Raw genomic sequence first — 25,237 nt, 5'->3', positions numbered from 1 at the left:
AACTCTCCAAAGAATATACTTTCATCTTCTTTTGTGGGTACAGATTGGCTATTTTTCAAAGGTTCACTGTGTAGATTTAAATGAAAAAGTTAAGTGTTCTTTGGCATGCCGTCCTATTTAAGTGTAGTCTTCGCCTTCCTTTTGGGCAGGCAATCTACTTAGTTTCACTTCAGGGTGATACACATGCTCAGATAACCCCAGAACATATGCACATTACATAGACAAAAGGGCCGGCCAATGCAATGCAGGCTACCTCTGGTTATTTTGAATTAGAATTAAATGTCACTTATACTCACATATGTAGAATTTAGTTCCACTAACTGTGTGTAGTAAAATATTTAACTCTATCTACTGGCTGATTTATTGTATTAGTAGTTTTAATTTTTTCTCTTAAGCTTCTTCAATTTAAATACTTGAAGCTACATCTTGACTAACTACATAACAAACTCCAGTATAAAATATCTTTCACTGACAAATAAAACTCAATTGTTTTGGACATTATAGGTCATGAAATTATTAATTATAATAAGGAATCTAAAACAAATTTTCTTGGCATTTGATTTTGGATTACTCATTAACTAGGAATCCCTGGCATGAAATATTAACAAATGAATATGTATTTTAATCTTCTTAATTGCCTAATAAGATAATAAGCATATATTTACATAATAAAATAATAAGCATATAATTTTCATATGCTATAAGTACAGTTATCAGATGTATATCCTGTAACCATTCTTTTTTATGTCTGGTGTCATAGAGTCACATACATATATTTTAATATAATAAACAAGACGCGATGTATTTATTTTAAGATTTGTGGGTCTTTCTGCAAGTGAATTCTGTCTTATATTCTACCTTTCACTTTTCTGTACTTTTTATTATGAAGGCAAAGACTTGTGTATAAAGTTCTCTAAGTGAACCCCACACAGCACCCTTAGTGAGAGGGTACTTTATAAGTGGAGTTTTGATATTGGTATAGATGGTATTAGGCATAACATAAGCTAAATGGTAATCTCAGTGTTGCACTATACTGAGACTCTTGGGTTATTTCCCCAATTAGGTTATATCCCCAATTAGACCTTACATTAAACACCTTAACTGTGCCAGACCATGTAAAAAGCAATGCTGTTTTGTGCTGACTCTTCAGATATGATTGTGAATGAGTACCATACCATAACACAAAAGAAAAATACCTTCTCTGGCTCTCACATATGAAAGACGATGATGTATGTTTTATTTACTGCTTTCTTGGTTTCTAGCTGTTTTTATCTTAGCTTTGTTTTTATTATTATTTTTATTTGACACATAATGATTGTACATATTAATAGTGTACAGAATATTTTGATACCTGTGTACACTGTATAATAATCAAATCAGGATAATTATTATATTCATCATCTCGAATATTTATCATTTCTTGCTGTTGGGAGCATAAAAAATTTCTTTATAGGCACTTGAAAATATATGATAAATTATTATAAATTATAGTCACTCTCTAGCGCTATAGAGCACTAAAGCTGATTCCTTAATCTAGCTGTAATTTTGTATTCATTAACCAATGTCTGGCAATGCTCTTCCCTCCACACTTCCCTGCCTCTGGCAATCACTATTCTGCTCTCTCTTTCTATGAGATCAACTTTTTAAGCTTTCACATATGAGTGAGAACATGTGGTATTTGTCTTTCCATGCTGGCTTATTTCACTTAACATAATGTCCTCCAGGCTCATCCGTGTTTTTGCGAATGACAGGATTTTATTCTTTTTTAAGCCATCCTAATCTTTCTCTAAGCTACAACAGAAAAAGCATCATCTCTAGACTGACAGTTTCCCTGAATTCATCCCATTTGCTTTACAATCACGTCAGGTAAATGTGATAGCAATTAGGAAAGAAGTGTGCACTCCAGAATCTTTTTTATGTGCATTAATTTTAAATAATGGGTCTTTTCTGTGATATATAAAACATAATTCATAATATGCCAACAAACCAAACCAAACCAAAGAAAAAACATGTGTATTTGGCAGAAATGCTATATCTTTCCTTTTTTTTGTCCATATCTTACATGTATTTGGACAAAAATGAGAGTAATGGAAAAATGGGGTCAGTTTGAAAGATAAGCCTTTTGAAATGGAAAATATTTTTCAGACACATCTGAATGATAGTCATTTAGCACAATTAGACACTTCAAACATAATACAGAATTTTTAAAAAAATTAATGTAGAGAATTGAAAAATATTTTTTCTGAGTTATTTTTTTCCTTTACATTATTGTACTTGAAGTACACAGAAATCCTGTTTAGCCAGAATCGGCCATTAAACTTTGTGAAGTGTTACATATTGGAGTTTTGACTTTGTAATTAAGTGTCAGAATTTTAGAACAAGACCAGTATTTAACTATGTTCATTTCTTAGGCTTTATATTTCTCTCATATTCAAAGGCAGTCTCAGGACAGTTTACTATTTTGAAAGATGCCAATTTTCAATATTATTTCCACCAATCCACTTACATGTTGACTTAGATATAAGCTTGAGATTTTGATGCACACAGGGTCATGGACGATATATTAATGGCAAGAGAGTGTCCATTTTTGGTAGTATGAAATGTGGTCAAACTATTATATAAATTTGACCTAAGTTGTGAGGTGATTCATAAATATAGCTATAGACTCCATGTAATATAAAATAGTCATTGGTTTAATATTATTTAATTGCCTTAGTGTTTTCTAGTCTTAATAAAAGTAGACTTTTATAATGTACCTTAAGAGGTAAACTGCTTGGAAAGGTTCTCTTGTTTCAGCATTTTTCTATTTCCATTGAGTTGTCTGACAGATAATATAGAAGGAATTTTCAACAGTAGCAACGTATAATTTGTGTTTTTATTTGATTGTGAATTCTGAGGTCAAAAAAAGCAAGACATTAATGGCTCTGAGGCAGATTTTACACCTGTTCTGGAATTGCAGTCTCTCGGGTCAGGGCTTCATTTATGCAGCCTACTGGATGTGCAAAATTGAGTCCGCTCATCACATCAGCAAATCTGTTGGATTGCCCTTGTTATTGGAATTTACCACTGCCAAAGGTCATGGAGCATCTCTGTAACAAATTTCCTAAAGAACAGCCTTCTGTTTCTACCTAGCTTCTAAGAAGCCATAGTTAAACTTGTATAAATGTCCAAGTTATCACAGATATAGATTATGCATGGGGAAATAAAGCATGATACCTAAATGTTACCAAACTCACTCAAGTAATCTTTGAACTACATATGTATTCCTGGCTTTCTCTTGCTTCTCTAGAGATCTTTTTCTGGGGGGCTGGGGGAGGGGTGTCTAGTAGAACCTTGCTCATTCTAGGTTATTGTTTGAAGGTTCATACTTTTGATGTGTATTATGAATTAAATTTAAAGAGACCGTTAGACACATTGTAAATGGTCTATTAAATATTAGTGAAAATAATGCCATCAGGAATATGGCAGGAAAACATGTATCATGTTATAACTTCCTGCCTATTTCACATGGCCTTATTAATCTTTTTTGAAAAAAATTTTTCTGAAGTTGTACACTACTTGCTTGTCACCACACAGGCAGTCTTTGGAATGATATAAAACCCAGCAAAGTCTCTTTTTATTTTATCGTGTCAAAAAACAAAGTTTTTTTATTTTTAATCACCAGTTCAACTTTAGTCTCCACAGTGAAGCAGAACATATTTTAAATGTCAAACTTATCTTCAGATGGATCTTCACAGATGCTGTTTTAAAAGTTACTATTCATATATCCAAATGTAGGTCTCATGGGATCGGCTCCAAAGTACACATTTGTATGTATGGGTATATAATAGATATATGTACACAAATACATATATTTGTGAAATGACGAAATTACACAGTGAAATTAGAACTCTTTTAAAGCTCCTAATGTTTGATGTATTCAAATTATGTTTTATTTTTCTCTTTTAGAATCAACTGTTGAACATTTTCCATAACATATCTTATATTTACTAGTTTGGTGCCAACATTCTATTTGTATTTAAAGAAATTTGCAGTTTTTGTCATATCCTCACAAATGAACTTCTCTCTGTATGATTTTCACTTTAATTTATATTTTATAGTATTCTTACACATTTTTCATGTAGACAGCAAAATAGTGTTCATCATTGGGTCATAAATTGTTCTCATTAATTTGTGAAACAATATTTTCTTTATTTTGATACTGTTTACTTTTCCTTTCTATTTTGATATTGACATTTGATATTTGAGTGTTGAACACTATTGAGTGCTATGATCTGTTCCTGGTCTTGGAGATATAACAGACCTATTTGAAATTACCCCCATCCATTTCTTGGAGTACTCTCAGTGCAGATGGGGCAGTAGACAATTAACAACTAATAGTAATGCAATGCAAAAGGCCCTCTGGTGATGGAATAAACAAACTACCAAGTTCACATAGATGGGGAAACAGGTAAGTAACCAGGCAAGATATTGCTGAACTACTGATGAAGTATTCCAGTGTAGACAGCATGTCCACAAGTGTGAGAGTATGAGGCAGGGAGAGAAATTACGAGGAAATGAATACAGAAGAGGAGACTACTCACCAGTAGAATAAGCTTCTCAGGAAAAAAAAAAAAAAGGAAATAGATGAAAGTTGATATAGCTATTATCACTTTGAATTTTGGATGTTTGTTTATAATCAATTAAATTGTGATATTTTAAACTTAGATACTAGTGAATATCTATATCAGTATTTTTGGAATTTGAACAAAGTAATTTCTGGGAAGGGCAAAGAATTGTGTGTGGCAAATTAGCCTACTGCAAAAAAAGAAAGTCTCGGTAGTCAATATCTGAGTCATTATTCAGGTAAAGTGTCCCTGAAGAAAGGGGACCGGGTATACAATGGCATATTCGTTGTATTTCTACCACTGGAATTAATTCTAGTTAGACTATATACAATAAGTTTATTATTAAAATAATTAAATTCTACTATATTATGGATATGTGTGTTCAATTAACTTCATATATGGAAGGAAATCCACAAATAGGCCTCCATATATTTAGTATTTAAAAAATTTATATTTATTTTCACAAAATTTATATTTATTGTCATTATCACGACTATCACCAGTTATCCAACAAAGAAATTAGATGGCAAGAGTAACTGATAATGCATTAGTACTTTATTTCCTTTTATCTTCATTTTATGTAAATGTCATGGTTTAAAAAATAGATGAAGCAGGAAGAAGGGGATTTTATGTTGGGTGTCTCAGACCACAACTGATAGTTTATGCTTATGAGGTGACTCATGGCGAGTCCCTAAATGGTTTACACTAATGAGATGACTTAGGATAAAGTCTGGCTGTGCCAGAAAGACTAACCATGTGATTAGAAATTTGAGTCATGTGATATCAGCCTAATCTCCAGGCAATTTAGGGGGACCTGGAGACTGAGTCATGTGGGCAATGACTCTATCATGTCTAGGTAAGAAAGCCCCAATAAAAATATAGGTCCCAGAACTCAGGTGAGCTTCCCTGGCTGGCAGTACTTTTTGGTCATTGTGATATTTTATTATTGGCAGAGTAACATGTCCTCAAGGACTATAGTAGTTTTACTTTTGAAAGGCTTCTAGACTTCTCCTTATGTCTTTTCTTTGGATAGTTCTAACTTGATTCCTTTTGCTATAATAAAACTGTAATTTAAAGTACTGTGCTTTCCTGAGTTCTATGACTTGGTCTAGTGAATTATTAAAACTGAGAGTGCTGTGAGAACCCCAATTTTATAGCCAGTTGGTTAGAAGTGAGTGTGACCATGTGGACCTCTGGGCTTCTGGCTGGTATTTAAAGTGAAGGTGAGAATTTTGCCCTTAATTTTTAGTTTGACTACCTGTGGGTAAATGGTTACCTAGATATGTCTTGATTTACCTACTGTTATATAATCGATATTTGAATAATATATAATTCATAATATAGGTGTTATAATCAGAACACCTAATTCCATATAGTCTCTTTTTCCCAACTTGTATGCTATTTTTTCTGTATTTTCATTCCACATGTATATTTTGAAACCTGAAATAAATTACTGTTTTACATAAAAAAGAATTCTTTGATTCTTGGTGTATAATACAGTTTAGAAATGTATTTATCTGAGTGTAGTTTTTATCATTTGCAAAATAATTTTGAGAGAACTATATAGGTTTTTGGGATAGTTAAAAATAGGTAAAAAAGATGAATGCCAATGGCAAATGATGTTCAGACTTTAAAACTTGCTGAAGATTACATTAAGTAAACATAAATGCTGGAAACATTAAAAAAAAACATTAAATGATGTTGTTAATTGATTTCTGAGTTCCCTAGAGACCAAAGTCAAGAAGAAAATATATAACTCTTTTAGAAGAGTTACAGTGTCAAGAGATAAAAATATCTCTTTGGTTCTAAGAAATTTATTAGAAATTTCAGCTGTTAATATGGGAAAGGACAGAAATGGAGATCCATATTACCTTAACATGGGCAGAAACAGAAGGAAAAATTGTGCATGACATTTTTTAATCTTTAGAGTTTTGCAAAATTTATCAGAAAAAACTATATTCATATAAATGATTGAAATCCCCAAAATAAACCTAGACATTCAGGCAAGTATTTATTTATATTTTCATATGTTAACTATTTAGATGTTATATTATATTAAATAATAAAATGCCCCTGCCCCAGCTGTTGTGCTTTTAAGTGAAACAATAAAATGTATGTAAAATATTTATATTAAATATCAGTCATGCCTATCTGTTATAAAGGCATAGATCTTTCATACACATTTTATAGGTAATGAGTGATGCGATCTTCTTGAAATCAACTCAGACAACATGACAGACATAAAACTGATCTTGCTGGAAGTCATTTTTTTCAGACTCCATGTGGCTAGTAAAAACCGTATATTAGAAATTTTTATGCAAAATATCTAGTCATTCCAATGGCTTTTAAGATGCAGGCCATAAATCCCTGGGATGGATTACAAAGTTATTACAATCAGAACTTAAATCCACATGGCAACACAGTTTCTTAAGAAATCTATGTGAAAAAGTAAACTTACTATTATGTCAAGTGTCTTTGCTAAACTTGTTATATTCAAAAGATGTTTCACACTGGAAAAACCTGCAAACCCATATTTTATTCAGACACCGTTAAGTGTGTTCATAAAGAGCTACTCAAGAAACCCAAGCTTCTTTTTCTTTACCCTTCTTATACACTCATAGTTTCGTGCCTTTGAGAAATGGAATCGTGAGAAAGTATGTATGTCTGATACACATAGCAAAACATATTCTTAAGGCATTGCTTTAAATTCTATGACTTTTATTTTCATACCAAATTCCCTCATTTAAAGAGAGATGGGAGTGCAAGCTGGCTTATTTTAAGTCCAGAGGTGATTACTTTTGAGAAATGAAACAACTTTTATTTCACTTTTCCGTCCTAAATCAGTGATGCATGTTTTTCTTCCAGTCTCCTATAGTTATTTATTTATTTTTCTTAAGAAGGTAAAAAAATAACTCCACTCAAAATTTCTAACTTTATCTGTTACGTTTCCTTACAATAAATGCCTGAACTATGTAATTTGAAACAATTTTTTAGTGTTATTAAATAATCAGTTAGCCTTTAGACACACAAACTCTTCTACAGGTTATTGCTTAGAGCTCTATATTGAAATATGTAGTTTTCACAGACCTGAAAATATAATTAACATTTTAAAATAATATTTTTTAAATTTTAGAACAATTTTAGAAAATTGCAAACCTATTACAAGGAGTTCCCATATACTCTACACCCAATTTCTCCTATTACTAACAGCTTACTGTGATGTGGCACATTTATTACAATTAGTGAATTGACATTAATATGTTATTATTAACCAAAGTGCAAACTTCATCCATGTTTTCTTCATTTTATCCAATTTTTACCAGCATCCTATGTAGGTTGCATTACATTTAGTTTTCAGGTCTCCTTGGGTTCCACTGAGCTGTATGTAACAGTTTCTTAGACTTTCCTTGTTTTTCATGTCCTTGACAGTTTTGAGGATTATTGATCAGGTTTGTTGTAGAATGTTCCTCAATTGAGATTGTTCTGATTTTTTTTTCTGCTGATTAGACTGGAGTTATGTGTTTTTAAGAGGGAAATCATAGAGGTAAAGTACCATTTACAACACATCTTAAGTCAATATATCATTTTGATCACCTGGCTAAGGTATGTTTTTCAGGTTTCTCTACTATCAAGTTACTTTTCTGTCTTTTCATATTGTACTCTTCTGAAGGAAGTTTCTATGTACAGTTCACAATGCTGTGAGAGGTTATGTTCCTTCTCCACTTTTGAACAGAGAAATGACAATTCTGCACAAGAGACTGTCTTTCTCCTCCATTTATTTCTTTATTCAATCATTCATTATATCAGTGTAGACTTGTGGATGTTTATGTTATACTTTGGGCCATACTCTGTTACTACTTTATTTCGTTGCTCAAATTGTGTCAGCTTTGGTCATTGTGGAGCTATTTTGTTTGGCTACTGTGTCTCTTTAATACATTCCCAAATTGTGTTTGGTTTGTGTCTTGTTTTGTCTTGTTTTTAAGCATTTCCTTACTTTCCAGCGCTGCAAGTTTCTCCAGGCTCATCTCTTGTTTTTCCTACCCTAGCCCCAGAATCAGCCATTTATTAAAGCAACCCTGGTTCCTTTTACTGGAGAATAACATTAAAAACCAAAATCGGGGCACTCGGCATATTTGTTGCCACTAGGGTATCATTGTTTCCAGGACCTGTCAAGTGACAGAGTAGTAAGATATATGAATGTATACTAACCTAAGTGTGTACACATATTATGTAATCACATTTATCCATATTAAACTAAACATGAGTTCATATTAATGTCTCCAACTCCGACCCATTATTACATGGCATATACTTTTCCACTTGCTTATCTGCAAATTCCCACCCCAACAATCAAAAACCTGGTCATCTACTATCTGCCAAACCTCTATCTAATTGTTCAGTTCTCATATGCATTTATAGCACTGTCAGTGTTGCTAAGTCATACCTCCACAGGGGACCATGTTATGAACTAGAGCACAGTGCTTATGTACAATGTATTTTGCTTTTAACCTTTCAGACTGCACTCCTTTCTAAAGGTACTTAGCTTAAGTCAGCACATTTTTCCTCACCATCTTCAGTGAGACGGTTCTATAATTTGTAATATATGTAGATTGTATTTTTCACAGCCTGCTTTCCATCCTGGGATCCCTGAACTCCGAAGTGATATGTTTTAATTTTCATACATTAAGGTTTACACTTTGTGCTGTGAGGTTCTATAAGATTTTCACAAATGCATAGGGTAACATATCCACCACTAAAGCATCATACTAAGTAGTCTCACTGCCCTCCACTAATCATTTTACTGCTGCTCTAGCATTATCTTTTTTAGAATGCTATATAATTGGAATCATACAGAAAGTAGCCCTGTTCAGTTTGGTTTTTTAAATTTAGCAATATGCATTTAATATTCATCCATGCCTTTTTAATGGTTTGATAGGTAATTTCCTTTAATTACTGAATAATATGATATTGTATGAATGTACCACAATTTAGTTATCCATTCACCTATTGAAGAGCATGTTTGTTGTTTCCAGTTTTTGGTGATTATGAATAAAACTGCTATAAACATATGTGTGCATGTTTTTGTGAGACATACATTTTAAAAATCAGTTGGGCAAATAGCTATAAGTGCAGTTGCTGGATTGTATGATAAGATTACGTTTAAGTTACCAAATTGTCTTCTAAGATGGCTGTACTATTTTGTATTCCCACAAGCAATGGAAAAGAATACCTGTTGCTTGGCATCCTTGTCAGTATTTGGTATTATCAGTCTGTTGCATTTTATCCACTTTAATAGGTATGTAGTGGCATCTCGTTGTTGTTTTAATTTGCAATTCCTTAATGACATATAATGTTGAGCATCTTTTCGTATGCTTGGTATCCATCTGTACATCTTCTTTATTGAAACGTCTATTCAGATCATTTGCTTATTTTTATTGGGTACTTCACTTTCTAATTGTTGCGCTTTAAGAGTTCTTTCTATGTTTGGAATACAAGTCCTTTATTCAATATGCATTTTGCAAATATTTTTTCCAGTCTGTGGCTTGTCTTTTAATTCTCTTAAGAGTCTTTTATAAAGTATATGTTGATAATAGTAATAAATTCCAACTTATCAACATTTTTTATTTCATGAATCATGATTTTAGTGTTGCATCTACCACCTCATTACGAAACCGAAGGTCACCCACATTTTCTGTTTCCTTGTAGAGGTTTACAGTTTTGCATTTACATTTAAGTTTATGATTCATTTTTAGTTAACTTTTGTGAAAAGTATAAGATCTGTGTCTAGAGTCTTTTTTTTGCACATGGATGTCCAATTGTTCCAGAATCATTGATTGAAAAGGTTAGTCTTTCTCTTGAATTGATTCTGGTCCTTCGTCAAAGATGAATTGACTCTATTTATGAGTCTATTTCTAAAATCTCTATTACATTTTATTGTCTTATATATTTACTCTTTTTCCAATACCACACTGTCTTGATTACTGTAACTTTATAGTAAATTTGGAACTGGGTAGTGTGAGTTCTCCAACTTTGTTTTTCTTCAGTATTGTGTGGACTAGTGTAGCTATTTTGCCTTTCTCCGTAAACTTTAGAAGAAGTGTATCACTATCTATAAAATATCTTCCTCAGATTTTGATTCAGATTGCATGAAATATACAGCTCAAGTTGGGAAGAATTAATGTGTTAACAAAGTTGAGTCTTCCCATCCATGAACAGTATGTCTCTGCTATTATTTAGATTTTCTTTGATTTTTTTAAATCAGTTTTACAGTTTTTTATATAAATCCTGTAAAATTATATTTATACCTAGAAATATTTGATGCTGTTAAAAAGTATTAATTTATTTCAAATTTTAATTGTGCATTGATTGTATATAGGTATAAGGAAAGGTATACAGGAAAGCAGTTGATTTTCTATATTAACCTTGTATCCTAAAACATTTCTTTTGCTCTATTATCTCTTTTTTCTTCTTCTGGTATTCTGGTTATACATATGTTACAAATTTAAAAATTATACCACAATTCTTGGATGTTCTGTGTTTTCTTTTTTCCATTCTTTGTTTTTCTTTGCATTTCAGTTCTGAAGTTTCTCTGTCATCAAGATCATTGACACCTTTCTTGGGCACTTCCAGACTACTGATGAGCCCACCAAAGGTATTCTTCATTATCGTGACAATGTTTTGGTTTCTAGCCATTTGTGGATACTTTCTTAGAGCTTCCTTCTCTCAGCTAACATTCCCCATTTGTTCCTGATGTTGTCTCCTTTTTCCAATATAGCCCTTAACATATTAATCGTATATATTTTAAATACCTTGAGCTATTATCTGTGTCATATTTGATTTGGTTCTAGTGCTTTTTTAATATATCTTTTCACTGTTTTTGCCTGCTTTCTAGCATGCTTTGAAATTTTTTGTCGTTGTAGAAAGCAAAACATGATACATCAGGCAACAGAAACTGAGGTAATGGGAGTTTCTGTGTTATTCCGGCTAGAAGTTGGGCTGTATTTAATATTTACTCTAGCTATAGAATTCTTGTAGTGCCCTAGTATTTGTCTATCCTGTTGCCTTTGGGCTCCCAAAGTACTCCTCCACAAAGAGCATGCATCCTGCAGTTCTTTAAGCTATACATCGCTGTTTTACCTTAAGCCTTGTTGGTATCATGGTAAGGTACAGTAGAGGGGAAGTGTTCTGTAACTTTATGATTCAATCAAAGTCTTTTAGTGAGCCTGTATTTCTGGGCTGTGGCCTTCACAAGTGTTTCTTAGCTTCCCTCCCCACCATAGACAGGGCAGAAAGAGTAGAAAAGCCTGGAGTGGATGAAATGACCCTTATTCTGGTGGGTTAGTAAACCTCGGCAAGATATTTTCCCCTGGAGAATAAACCTTTTTTATAAGACCGTTTGGGGTATTTCAAGGTGTTTACTTGTCCTTTTCCCCTGCTAGTGCCACCATTGTATCTTTCTCAGATATTCTCATGAAATATAGATAAGTTGCCTAGCAGTAAAACCCAGGAAAGTGTAGAGTCCCCACTAATAATGCAACCTCCCGGAAGTTCTCACTTTCAACCTAATCCCCACTGTCTCCAATAATATATCGAAGATACATCTTAAGAATTTCCACCCGGTTAGGGCTCCATCAACTTCCCCCCATGTATTCTGAAATCGACCATAATTCTCTATATTTTCCTCTCTCCATATTTTGGGAGTGGTGGTTTGTTCTGCAACTTCAATTCTCTAATAGGTCTAAGAAAAATTATTTTCAGTTTTTATGCAGCTTTCTCATTTTAAAAGAATGGGAGTTATGACTTCCAAACTCTTTACATGTCAGAGCTTAAACTGGAAGTCTCTACATTTTATTTTTATGTCTACAAGATTGGCCCAAGCTGTGTGCTGAGTTCCACACTAACACAGTCAATTCCATAAGGAAGGTTTTCAGTCATCACTAAAGAATACCAACTGCCCCTTCTCTGGGTGTAACTATTTATGTGGGAGCTTTATTCTCTTTTGGGTTCACTTACATCTCTTAGTATAATTAGAATTGGAGGAGTCACTATTGTTATAGTTTCTCCAAAGTTACCTACCTAGAAACCTCTCCTTCCTGTTCCTGAGGATCTCTAGGACAATGGCTTATATTGCTACCAGTACTGTCTTTTAAAAAAGCTTTTCTTGGCAGGGCATGGTGGCTTACACCTGTAATCCCAGCACTTTGGGAGGCCAAGGCAGGTAGATCATCTGAGGTTAGGAGTTCAAGACCAGCCTGGCCAACATGGCAAAACCTTATCTCTACTAAAAATCCAAAAAATTAACTGGGTGTGGTGGCAGGCACCTGTAATCCCAGCAATTTGGGAGGCTGAGGCAGGAGAATCGCTTGAACCTGGGAGGCAGAGGTTGCAGTGAGCTGAGATCGTGGCATTGCACTCAACCTGAGAAAAAAAAAAAAAAAAAAAGCTTTTCTCTCTGCATTGCCTCAATAGAGGAGAGAATGAGAGCCTTACTTCCTTGTATTGTGCCATTTCTTCAGTCACTATCATGCCACCTTTCAAGGTGAGGGTAGCTTATCTGACTTCATAGAAAGGTTAGTGGTTTTAAAAGTAATTGCAAGGTAGAGACAAAATTTTTTAAAAGAATTCTCTATACTAAATATATATTTCAAATAGTCTAAGCTAAAAGCACCAAAGAATTTAAGCCTTCACTACAAGTCATGATTATTCAGAAAAGAACTCTTTACCTTCTCATTCATTGTATGATCAACAATTACTTATTGGATTCTATTTCAGTTGCTCTTCCACATCTTAGAATACAACTATGAACCTCTCCCTCCATTTGAGAAACTTAACATCCTACTCGCAGAAATTAAAAAGACCTCCAGGACACATCTCCATTACATAGCAATAAATTTATCATATACAGTAATCTGTTCTTGCAGAATTCAACCCGAGAAGAAGTTCTTAGTGTTCATTGGCACCCCAAGTCGTTAGGAACAATTCACGTGTGAGGACTGTGTTTGAGCACGTGAAAACATCTACTCAGAGGTCCACAGCAGCAGCAAATGTGAGTGACAGGCATGAATGTTAGAGTTTTCTCAATATATACTGAGTCACTATTGGAACACACACAGGCTCACACATTTTCACTTCTCTTAATTGCAAGTTGTTCCTTTCATAATGGAAATTGAACTTTATTATTATTTAGGTGACGGGCTAATAGTTGATACTTATGTTTCTTAATGACACATTAGCTAAACAAATACACAAAATCTCTAAAATGTTCCGTTTAAAAGCCCTTAACATTCTTAGACAAGACCATTCTCAAGTCTCAAATTTGAGAATGGGGAAGGTGGGCACTTTCTCAGTTCTATGCATGTGGTGAAGAGAGGGAGCATTTAGCTCAGTCGTAACTGCACAACTAGATACGATATGGAATGGGCAAATTTGAGGAAGGAAGTAGTTGAGGAGACAGAGAGATAAATAGAGGTAGGCAACTGCATTTTCCTGTGGCAAACAAATCTCTGAGTTTAAGATTAAATTACATTAGCCTTGGGGTAAAATAAAGTGAGTATAATAAGCTTCACTTGGAGAAATCAGTCCAGCAGGGCTGCCAGGTTGCACAATTCTAGGCGTACCATTCTCATGGTGTTTAATGTGAAAAGCATTCCTTGGAGTACAGTGTCATTTACATGGATTGCAATGTGGATGATGCCCCCGCTGGAGTTGTGCAAAACAGCTTGTAGTGACAGAAGCCTTTAGAATAGTAACAATTTTAACTTTCATGTAAATTACTTGTAATTGTTACTTTCTTTGGAAAGTCTTCCAAAATCAGCCATTCCCTGCATCTCATGCTAAGTTAAATATCTTTTCTCAACGTTTTCATAGTGCTCAGTGTACTGCTATTATAGCTGTTATCACACCGTCTTATAAAAATTGGGTTTCTTCTCTGTTTCCCTTCCTAATTGTAAGCTCTGGGTCTTTTCTCTCTCTGTACCAAAGGTTCCAAGCACGGTGTCTGGCACAAAGAAAATGTTCACTAGATGTTTCCTGAATTAAAAGTAAATTATTATCCATAAGATATACCCAATTGCTTTGAATTTTTTCCTAATATTAATTTGTTGTCAATGTAGTTCACAGAGAATGCACTATGCTACTATTTATTAAATTAAATATCTGCTTCAAGTAGCATATTAAAAATTAAGCTTAGTTAAATCTCAATTTCCTGTGATCATTATATAAGTTGCTCATTGCTGCATCTCGTATTAGCTTGGTTCAATGACTAGACAGCAATTAACATGAGTGCTTAATGACCACTTTCCTATTTTGATATATTACTAATGATACTTACATTTTAAAGTGCTTTGGGGTTAATTATAAATGCTTATAATTTGCCTACCCTTCTGACTGACAGCACATTCTTACACCTAAAAATATGATGAGTATTCCAGACCTGTGTAGGAAGAAGGCTGGTCTACAAGGCTCAGCAATCAACATTTCAATTCTTCAGTTCTCTCAACTCACCTAAACTATTTTTAGAATCTGTATTTTAGCATCAGTAATGCAAAAAAGAAAATATTTTTGAAATGTGATCCAAACTTTAAGTGTTTCGTGATAACAGAAAAGAACATATTGTTATTGGGCAATTGTAACACTCCCTTACCAACAGGAATTTAAGGGGTAACACAATGGTCTCTCCTTGTTTCTCTCTCTCTCTCCCTTCTGATTTACACCTATACTCATGCTGCTTCTTTTGAGGCTACTTGTTTATTTGTTTGTTTGTTTGTTTATTGAGACAGAGTCCTGTTCTGTCACCCAGGCTGGAGTCAGTGGTGCCATCTCAGCTCACTACAACCTCCACCTCCCAGGTTCAAGCAATTCTCCTGCCCCAGCCTCCTGAGTACTAACTGAGACTACAGAAGACACACGCCACCACGCCTGGCTAATTTTTTGTATTTTTAGTAGACACAGGGTTTCACCATGTTGACCAGTCTAGTCTCAAACCCTTGAGCTCAAGTGATCCACCTACCTCGGCCTCCCAAAGTGCTGGGATTACAGACATGAACCATGGTGCCCAGCCCCTTTTGAGGTTATTCAAACATTGACTTCTCCAGGAGATGATGCTGTGATTCTAACGTAGCTGACATCTCAGAAAATGCATATTATTTAAAGTAAATCGTTAAACAAAATTTATCTCTTGGACGTGAAATGAATGTCCAGATATAGAAATACAACGATCACAGGCATTTTTATTGTTTTCATAGATTCTACATTAATATAATAAAAAACTGAAGTGAAGCTGTGTAGTTAGATTGCTGTCTCTCATTTCACACACTTAACTGTCTTTATAAACATTCCTGTAAATTCAAACTAAATTATAAACTTTCCAGTCCATAGCAATGTATCTTGTTTCTGGTCTGCTTTCTTAAAATAGTCTGTACGCTGTCCATGGATAGTATTTAATGATCATTATTAACATATTATTTATATTAAAAGTATGTATTTTAACTTTCTGAATTATTTAGCCTAGCTAATAATCCTAAAATAAGATAATGACAGTTATATGCAATAGAAAACTAGAATGCAGTTGGCATTTTGTTATAATACTTCAGCAGGTGTAGCCAAAAGTTTACAGCTTTTGTCATGATGATTTGTTGACAGCTGTCCAACAAAACAGTTCAAAAAGATGATTTGCACAGGCCAGCTTCAAGGAAGACATGATGAGGGGGAGCAGGCAGTCACCTTAGAGTTGTGCAAGTAAGCGTACAAATCTAAAAATTAGAGATCAGAAAGATCCCAGTGGTCCCTGGACTTTAAAATTCTCTAGAATAGATCGTTGCACTGAACCCAAATCACATCAAAAATGAAAGTTATCCTCTTCTTATGACAACTATTCCTGCTTCAGTACCTAAAATATAGTAGGGGCTCCATAAATATTTATGGATTAATATTGACTGAATAAGGAATGACAAAGCTACTACCACCACAGCATCAAAAAGAATCTGAATGGGAAATAAGAAGTTGGCTACCTTTACAAACACATCTCAGAATGGATACTGATGGTGTCATAATTTTGTGGGCCACACGATTATGTTCTTCATTCATAAATGAATTTAGCATTTTATTATAAGTACTAAAGTGATATTTAATTATAGAGTTAAAATTGAAAAAAAAATGGTAAATGATTTAGAAGTAGAACATTTGTTTATACTTGATTAAACTGTTTTGGTCATTATGTATCTTTTCACTCCTTGCCTTTGAATAAAGATCCTCATTTTCATTTACTCTTAGCACACTTCAAGAAATGCAATTAAAAGCTGATGAGTAACCAAGATAGTGTTACTGGGAATGAGGAAATATTTACTTTCTGTAGAGTGCAAATTAAGTATGCAGATTTTGTATTCAATAGATCACAATTTTACATAACTCTGAAGCAATGTGTTTGAAAGGCCAAGCACTAATAATTCAACATCATTCAAACAATTGTTTCCAAGTTCCCTTTATCATTTCTCTGTACCTCAATTGAATGAGTCACTCATATTAGATTGCTGGTCTTATTAAGAAATCCATTCTGTTGAGTATCTTAGACATTTTTAATAAAAGATCTTTTTTATCACTTTCCTATTTACATTGTTCAGATGCATTAACTTGAGTATTTTGTCATTTAGAATAATAACTCATCAATCTGTTAGCTCACCGTTCTTTATGTTACTTTTCTTAGTGCTTTGAAATGTGCAGTTTCGAATCTCTGAAATGTTACAAACGACCAGATTGCTAATTGCTTTGGATGCTGTGAAAAATAATTACTGCACATTATTTTTGATATTTAATTGACAGTGTAATGCGTTTAACTAAAGACCTGCAATAAACTATTTCTAATTACTGAGGGTGGTGGAGTGGAAAAGTAGGCTGTAAAACTTTACAAGGGAAACCATGTTTCTCCATTATGTTAGAAGTCATTGTTGATATGACTTTTTCAGAGACAAAACATTCCCCCAAATAAGAAGTTCTAGAAATCTAGAAAGAGTTGTGGAATATTTCTACTCATGACGTAGTAAGGATTTTTTTAAATTATTGCTTTGGATAGATTGTACTGGTGATAGATGTCATATGCTAAATTTATTATACTTGCAATAATTTTTTTCAGATGGCAGAACTTTATGAGAGAGAAAATCATGCCACTGCCAGAATGAGTAATACTTATCACTGGCCTGTATTCGATTTATTTGGCTTCTGTAGGACATTTAGCTGAAAAGTTATGCCAAATTTTAGATGTCATTGAAATATGTAGATATTATCAGGAACCAGGTCTGTTCTTATTTCTCAAGGTAAGAACTTACTGTTATAAGCTGATCTCTGATAATAACACTTAGAACCTGGCACAAGGAATTCTCATTGTCTACTAGTGCCACAAAGAGAGATATAAAAGATGTTAGGTCCTTTGAAAAGATGTATACTCATTCTATTCTCCTGTGACTCTAGGATATTATTAATAATCAGCATATTCTTCTTTTCCTCCTTATAACCCCTGGTTTTAGAAAAAGTCTCCATTAGTGTTTTGTTATATTGTTGATTTAATTTTGATTATATATATTTTCCAAAACACAGCTAAAATAAGTGACCTGTTTCAGGGAATGTAAATTATTTTCAGAATTTCAGAATTTGAAAAGGGATAAGAGGAAGGAGAAAATGCTGGGCTGGTGTGAAGCGATAGCCCGTAACCCTCACAGAATTCCAAACAACACGCGAACACCCGAGATCTCAGGGGATTTGGCTGACACCTCACAAACCTCCACATTGGTGAGTGGAAAGTTATTTTACCTCAAATTGGCTTGTATGTAAATAGAATACTAAAGAAATGTGGGGAGGATGACCTTATAACTAAATGTTATCCTTGTTTACAACAGTATTTGCATTTGTATTATATAATATGTTCATATAGATTTGGTTAGTAAACTAACACAAACACCTTCGTGACATATAATATTAGAGTTTAATTCCAATTAAACAGTTGTTTTTCTTTTTATTAGTTTGGACATCATCCATTTATTATGTTAGTGACCTTAAAATATTTAAATTAAAGTTTATGTTCTTGGATTCTATACTGCATGATGAAATCAGTTGAAGAAAAGTAAGTACGCAGTCATCTAAAGATGATTTAAAGAAAATCAGAATCCTACTTTCTGTATTTTTCTATATTTTTTCTAAAAATGTCTCCATAATAAAATCAAAAATTATAATTTTCACAACAAATTGTGAATTAACACAATTGCAAAAATAATCTGAAGACCAATTCAAGAATGTAGTCCTTCATGTTTTATTTGCTGTGATAAGTTTAAATGCTGAGCTTTAACTAGCCATCATTTTCCAGGGATTAGGACAAAGCATTCATTAGGAAAACGAGTTTTAAATGTCTTTGTTTAGATTTGGCTGTAACATTCTTCATTTTAATTTAAAGGAGGAAAATTCCATTCGGTCTCCGGGTTTTAAACTAATATTAGATATATTTTAATTATTGTTTTACCTTTTTATAAGAACGAAAGTGTTTTGATTAGCCTGATTTATTAGCAGTTGAACATACAATTAAATATGAACACAGAACCATTTAGATTTTTTTTTTTACTGTTTATTTTGTTTTATTTTACAATTTATATTATTTGACTATCTTACTACGTTTGGGCTGCTATTACAAAATACCATAAACTGGTAACTTATGAACAACGGAAATTTATTTCTCACGGTTCTAAAGTCTGGGGTCCAAGATTAAGGTGCTGGCTGTTTTGGTGTCTGGTGAGGGCCTGCTTTTCTGATTCGTAGATGATGCCTCCTCACTGTGTCCCTACATGGTGGAAGGGGCAAATGAGCTCCCTCAGGGTTCTTCTATAATGACACTAATACCGTTTATGAGGGCCCCACTCTCATGACTTAATCACCTCCCAAAGGCTCTACCTCCTAATATCATCGCCTTGGGGGTTAGGATTTTGACATGAATTTTGGGAGGATACAAGTATTCAGACCTTAGCAGTCACATAGAAATGACGACCTTGAATTAACCTTAGTGAGTTGATATTAAGAGAAACCATCTGAAGGAATAGACTTTCACTTGATAAAACATAGAAAGAGAAGTGAGGATCTTGCTTAAATCCCATCCTTAGATTGTAAGGGGAGGGCTGAGGATATGGAGAGATGTGTGCAGAACTACTGGGTATTCAAAGTTTTAGGGAATGGTTTCCTTTTGAAATTGTCATCTGCATTGTCTCGTCTCACTCTGAAATGACTTATGTGTTACATCTGGAGAGCATAAAACTCTGAGGCATGAGTTAACACTACTAAAACATTGTATTACGTAATAGGTATGCGTACAGCTGTACTTTGTCAGGTACCGTACTATAACCAAGTATTTTTAAGTAAGAAAAAATTACTGCTCCTGTGCTTTAGTGTGTACCTCCTATTTCGTGGAATCATAGATCAAAAACCATAAAAACTGTGAGCAAATTTTTGGACTGGCTTTCTGCCTATAATTGGGTAACCTAATAATAAACCTAATAACAGCTTCATTTTACAGATATGCACTGAGGCCCACGAAAATTAATTGACTTTCCCAGTGCCACTTATCTAGTAAATAATAAAAGGGTTACTAGGAATGGGACTTCTCAAAACAATGCTTTTTCTGCTACACCTCATAATCTCAATTTCTTGATAACATTTTCTTCACATTCAAATAATTTTAATATAAAGTTACCAATAGAATTAAATCCAGTAATTAAATCTAATGCTGTGTTACAGGGGTAACCTCTATACACTTTAACATATAACCCCCAAATCTCAGTTTCTTAACATATAAAATAAGAGGTTTCTTCCTTGTGTTATGGGCTGATGTGTGTTGGCCAGCTCTCCTTGGAGGTTCACTGCCAAGTCACGATTTAAAGATCCAGACTCCTTCCATCTTTTGATGCTGCCTTTGTAAACACATGATCACAGGGGAAATGGAAGAGATTGTGTGGAACATCGAGCATGGGCCATTATGGAGCAGCCTTGAATGCATGGACATCCTTCCATTTCAGACCCAACAGAACTGCGAGGGAGGCTGGCTGCCTTTCTATGTGGCCAGAAAAAGGAGATGGAATTAATGGGCATATAACCCATCTCTGCCACAGTCCATCTTACTGGTCACCAGATATTCATGTCATGTTCCATTATCTCCTGAAAAGAGATGATTACTCTTCACGAGTGACAATTCAAATTCTTTCAGTCACTAATTTCAGCACATATTCATGATCTCTGGTTAGCCATTGTCCTCATCAAATGATGAAAATGAATCACCCATGAACAATTTACCTGCATTTTGCAGTCCACTTCCCATGCACCTAATATAAAAGAGAAGCATAGGAAAAGGGAAACCACAATAAATTGTGATACTTAGATAAAGAAAGAATCAGGTACACATGTCAATCACAGGCACAATCCTGCTGGAAAGACATTATAAAGTCTCCCAATCTAGAGGTCAGCAATAGGGTCTGAACACTTCCCTGGGATATCCTCCTTGTCCATAGTTCCCTGTAGCCTCTGGCTATGACTTCTCAGATGTTTCTCTTTTTCCATTGTCCTGTTTAACTGTATTTGAAGTGCCTATTGAGAGCTATATTACCTTATTTTTTTTCCTGTTTGGGGAAGATAATGGGACCTAGAGTTATTTTAAGTTTTAAACATTTAAGTGTTGTATTCCGGAATCATGGGATTTTACTACTACAATACCCTGAGATCTCAGTAGGGTTTGCCTTGAGTCTGCTACACAAATGGAACTTTTCAGTGGGCCTTTGTTGTTCAATGCCTTCATCAATGTCATGTTCCACCATTTGGGCTTTAGAAGAAACCAGCCATTTTGCTCAATAAGTCCTGGAAACCTCTGTATTCTGTTTTTCTATGTATCTGCCTTCACACTAGCCACTCATGTTTCTCTTGTAATATCCCGCCAAATGTAGCCAGTAATAGTCAACATACACTACTAAACTTTTGTTTTCCAATCTCTTTTGAGTATTGCCAGCCCAGCAGACTCACTGTCTGCCTCTCTAGTTAATTCAAGCAGCAGTTTTGCCAAGAGTTTTGACAAAACATTATGCAACTAGAAGGCTACTTTTGAATCACTTTTCTTTCTACCCGTTGCCCAACCATTAAAGAGATACTATATATTTTAGAATTGTGCTATGGTGGCTTTGTCTTCAAATTTCTGTATTTCAATAGTATAAAAATTGGAGTACAGTCAGGAAAACAGGAAGAAAATCAGCAATTTTAACAAAGAGAATATAATATGCGAAGTATTTAATCTGGTATTGGAAAGCTAACATGTCAAAAAGGTTCACAAGTTTAATATCTGAAGAAATAACAACCCCTCATACAGAAGAGCAACAAAGGGAGGAGGCTGGAATTGTTAGAACCTGAAAGACTAGAGGACAAGCCCCTCAAAACTATGTCTTGGTCCTCTGAGGAGGAGTGCATCTCCCCAGATACAGGTACCTCAGGAGTTCAGAGGTGGGATCCTGTGGATCTAGGACCCATATCCCTGAAGAGGATGCACTTCTCTATTTTTATACATTTGGGGTGGTGGTGGTGCAATAAGGATAGTTCAGCAAGTGTAAAATAAACTTAGAAACTGGACCCAACATCCATTACTGATCTAAAGAAGCATTGCTGGAGTGACACTGACGGAAACAGAATAAACAAGAATGAGTCCTTTCTCCTCCTGACTTCTAGTTGTCTTCAGGACTACCATTGGCAGAACCCAACCAAAAGCATAGTGGCAAAGAAGAAATCTGGTTTGAAGTCTCCCAGCTTTAGGATCTTGAGGTAGAATATAGAAAAATGGGTTTAGGGTCAAGAGGCAACAGTATAGAAAGTTAAGGATAGGAGCTTTAATAAATAAACTCAGACATTTCAGACTTAACGTGACAAAGGTTTGCTTTTGCTCACCAGTCAGTCTGATACAGATAATATGACACTCCAGCAAAAAAAATACAGAGTTCTCCTGCTGCTATTATATTATAAATATGGCTTTCGAATTTATCAGAGAAGAGAAACAGTGGGAGTGGGTAATCATGGAGATATATGGTTTAGGTTTGGAAGTGATATGTATCACTTCTACCCTGATACCTTTGGTGGGAAACCAGTGACATAGACTAATGGATCTTTAGGAATGATGAAAAATACAGTCTTCCTATATAACCTGAATAGGGAAATTGAAAGCATTTAGCCAGCCTATATCACAAATGCATTCCTTCTTTGGTAAGTAGCCTGCTTATCCTACATTTCCATTTTATATACCCATGCTTTTATTATTACTATTTTGCTGTCATCCAGAGCAGTTGAGGCTTTCCAGTACAAATTATACCCCATCTAAAGATGACTATAATAATGATGGTGGCTGATTATTATGTTCCAAGAACTTTTCTAAGTGTTTTACAAATAATCTCATTTTTAATACTTAACTATAATTCGGTATGGCAAGTGTGATAATTACCCCCATTTTATAAATAAAGAAACTGAGGTATAGAGAAATTTTAAAACCGTCCAAGATAACTTAGGTAATAACTTGTGAAAATGGGACTCCAACAGTCCAATCAGTCTCAATCTAGAGGGCCACTCTATCACGCCTTTCTCAGGTTAAGGGGAAGAAGACAGTCATTATTTGGATTGTACATATTTGGCTAAACACAAAGATTATAAATGAGATAACAATTCATTGCACTGTGGCATAAAGACAAATAGGATATTTCCTTTATAATCTAAGATTATGCATATCTACTAGATTATTTTCTACTCTGCATTGACTGACTTATAGCTAGTCTCATAGTCATTTTCCACATACAATTCTCTATAACTGACCTGATTGAAAAGAGTAGTTTTTTTTTCTTTTTTTAATCTGTAGAGCAATTCATACTACCCGCATTTTAAATTCAGAAAATATTTATTGAGCTTAAAATCTTTCATAATGAATAATAACCTTGAGGGGTTTAGAAGATTATGCTTATTAAGCACATATCCTCACAATTGTAACCTAAGGGTGGGATGTGGCCTCATCTTGTATGATAGCCAGGGGAGAAACCTCTCTCTTTTAAATTTAGCGTAACATGATTTTACTCTTTAAAAACAAAAACATCTTATACCGACTATACCCTTAAGGAATTTACTGAATCAAATCAGAGTTTCAATATTAAATTTAAAATGAGAGCAAAGGAGATCATAAGAATCAGAAGTAAGAAGGTGAAACATTTTATGAGGATTACAGTTGAAAAATCCATGGAAGTCAAAACAAGAAGATTAAAAAAGTGTCATTTTAGATGATCAGCAATGACTCCAGAGAAAATTACACTCCTATAATCAATGATGATTTTTTGAGGCTCCAAATAGACTGTAGTTACAAAAAAAAAAAGAACAAAGTGTCATTCTATGTGTCTGATAGAGGTGAGTTGCCACTTTCAAACATATATTCATCAGATCAGAGCACACTTTCTAACCTGTGTATTATATTCCAGGATGAGATGCTTCTTGCTCTAGAAAAAAATTAAAGAAGAGAAACTAGATAAGAAACTCTCAAGGAGAAGTATGTAATACACATATATGAAATTAAAATGAAAAATGACTTGTAATCAGACATATATTTATAAAACTTTTCAAAGCAGTCTTTATGTCCATCGTTTCATTACAGCCATAACCCATTGTACTCAGGTAAAATGCAGATTTAATTATTCAAACAGATAATGAAATAGGACTGTTAAAAGTTTAGGCAATACACTCCAAATCATAAGAATTTAGATCTTCTAATTTTTAGGTTATTTATACACAACACCCATTATGAGAAGTTGATCCTGTTGTTTGTACAACACCAGTGGAAAGACTGTAACTCGGGTGCAGTGGCTCATGCCTGTAGTCCCAGCACTTTGGGAGGCTGAGGCAGGAGGATCACTTGAGGCCTGGAGTTCAAGAGTAGCCTGGCCAACATGGTAAAACCTCGTCTCTAATTAAAATACAAAAAGTTAGCCAGGCGTGGTGGCGGCTGCCTGTAATCCCAGCTACTTGGGAGACTGAGGCAGTTGAATCGCTTGAACCCAGGAGGCAGAGGTTGCAGTAAGCCGAGATCTCACCACTGCACTCCAGCCTGGGTGACAGAGCGAGACTCCATCTCAAAAAAAAAAAAAAAAAGAAAAAAGAAAAACTGTAATTTGAAAAGGTCAAATAAAGAAAAAAGGTAGTAGCAGGTAAGAAGGGAGGATTGGTGAGCTTGGGTTCTGTCAGATTTTAAATGCTGAGATTTTTCTAATTTAACATAAAAAATCTCTAGAAATAAAACAAATTTACTGATAATACATGTTTTGCAAGTCAAATTTTCAGCTACTGAATCAAATACCTTCTTACACAGCCTCAGTATTAATAAAACAAGCAGCTAAAAATAATCAAGTTTAATTTTGTCATAATCTTTTGTTTTCAGAGTAGATGTGTTGAAAGTTTCAAACCTATGAAACTCATGAAAGATCAAGAATGAAAATTATATACTTTTATTTTGACTTTAAGAAGTGTGTAAGTGAATTTTATGTTTTAATTGGGTAATCTTATCATTATCAGCTTATTGTTGTTCTAGTTCTTGTTACTTATAGGCC

General features: G+C 34.2%; 1 protein-coding gene across 1 annotated transcript in view; it reads left to right on the top strand.

The window, feature by feature from the left end:
- MARCH1 (membrane-associated ring finger (C3HC4) 1, E3 ubiquitin protein ligase) overlaps positions 1-25,237 on the top strand; it is a 594,955-nt gene that overhangs the window by 230,709 nt on the left and 339,009 nt on the right. Inside the window, exon 2 of the mRNA XM_011983989.1 lies at positions 18,238-18,386. Coding sequence (XP_011839379.1) covers positions 18,276-18,386 — 111 coding nt within the window. The 5' untranslated portion in view covers positions 18,238-18,275. The remainder of the gene's footprint in view (positions 1-18,237; positions 18,387-25,237) is intronic.

Source organism: Mandrillus leucophaeus, unplaced genomic scaffold (genome assembly GCF_000951045.1).
Source record: "Mandrillus leucophaeus isolate KB7577 unplaced genomic scaffold, Mleu.le_1.0 Scaffold259, whole genome shotgun sequence".
Taxonomy (NCBI): Eukaryota; Metazoa; Chordata; class Mammalia; order Primates; family Cercopithecidae; genus Mandrillus; species Mandrillus leucophaeus.
This window is presented reverse-complemented; position numbering and strand designations above follow the sequence as displayed.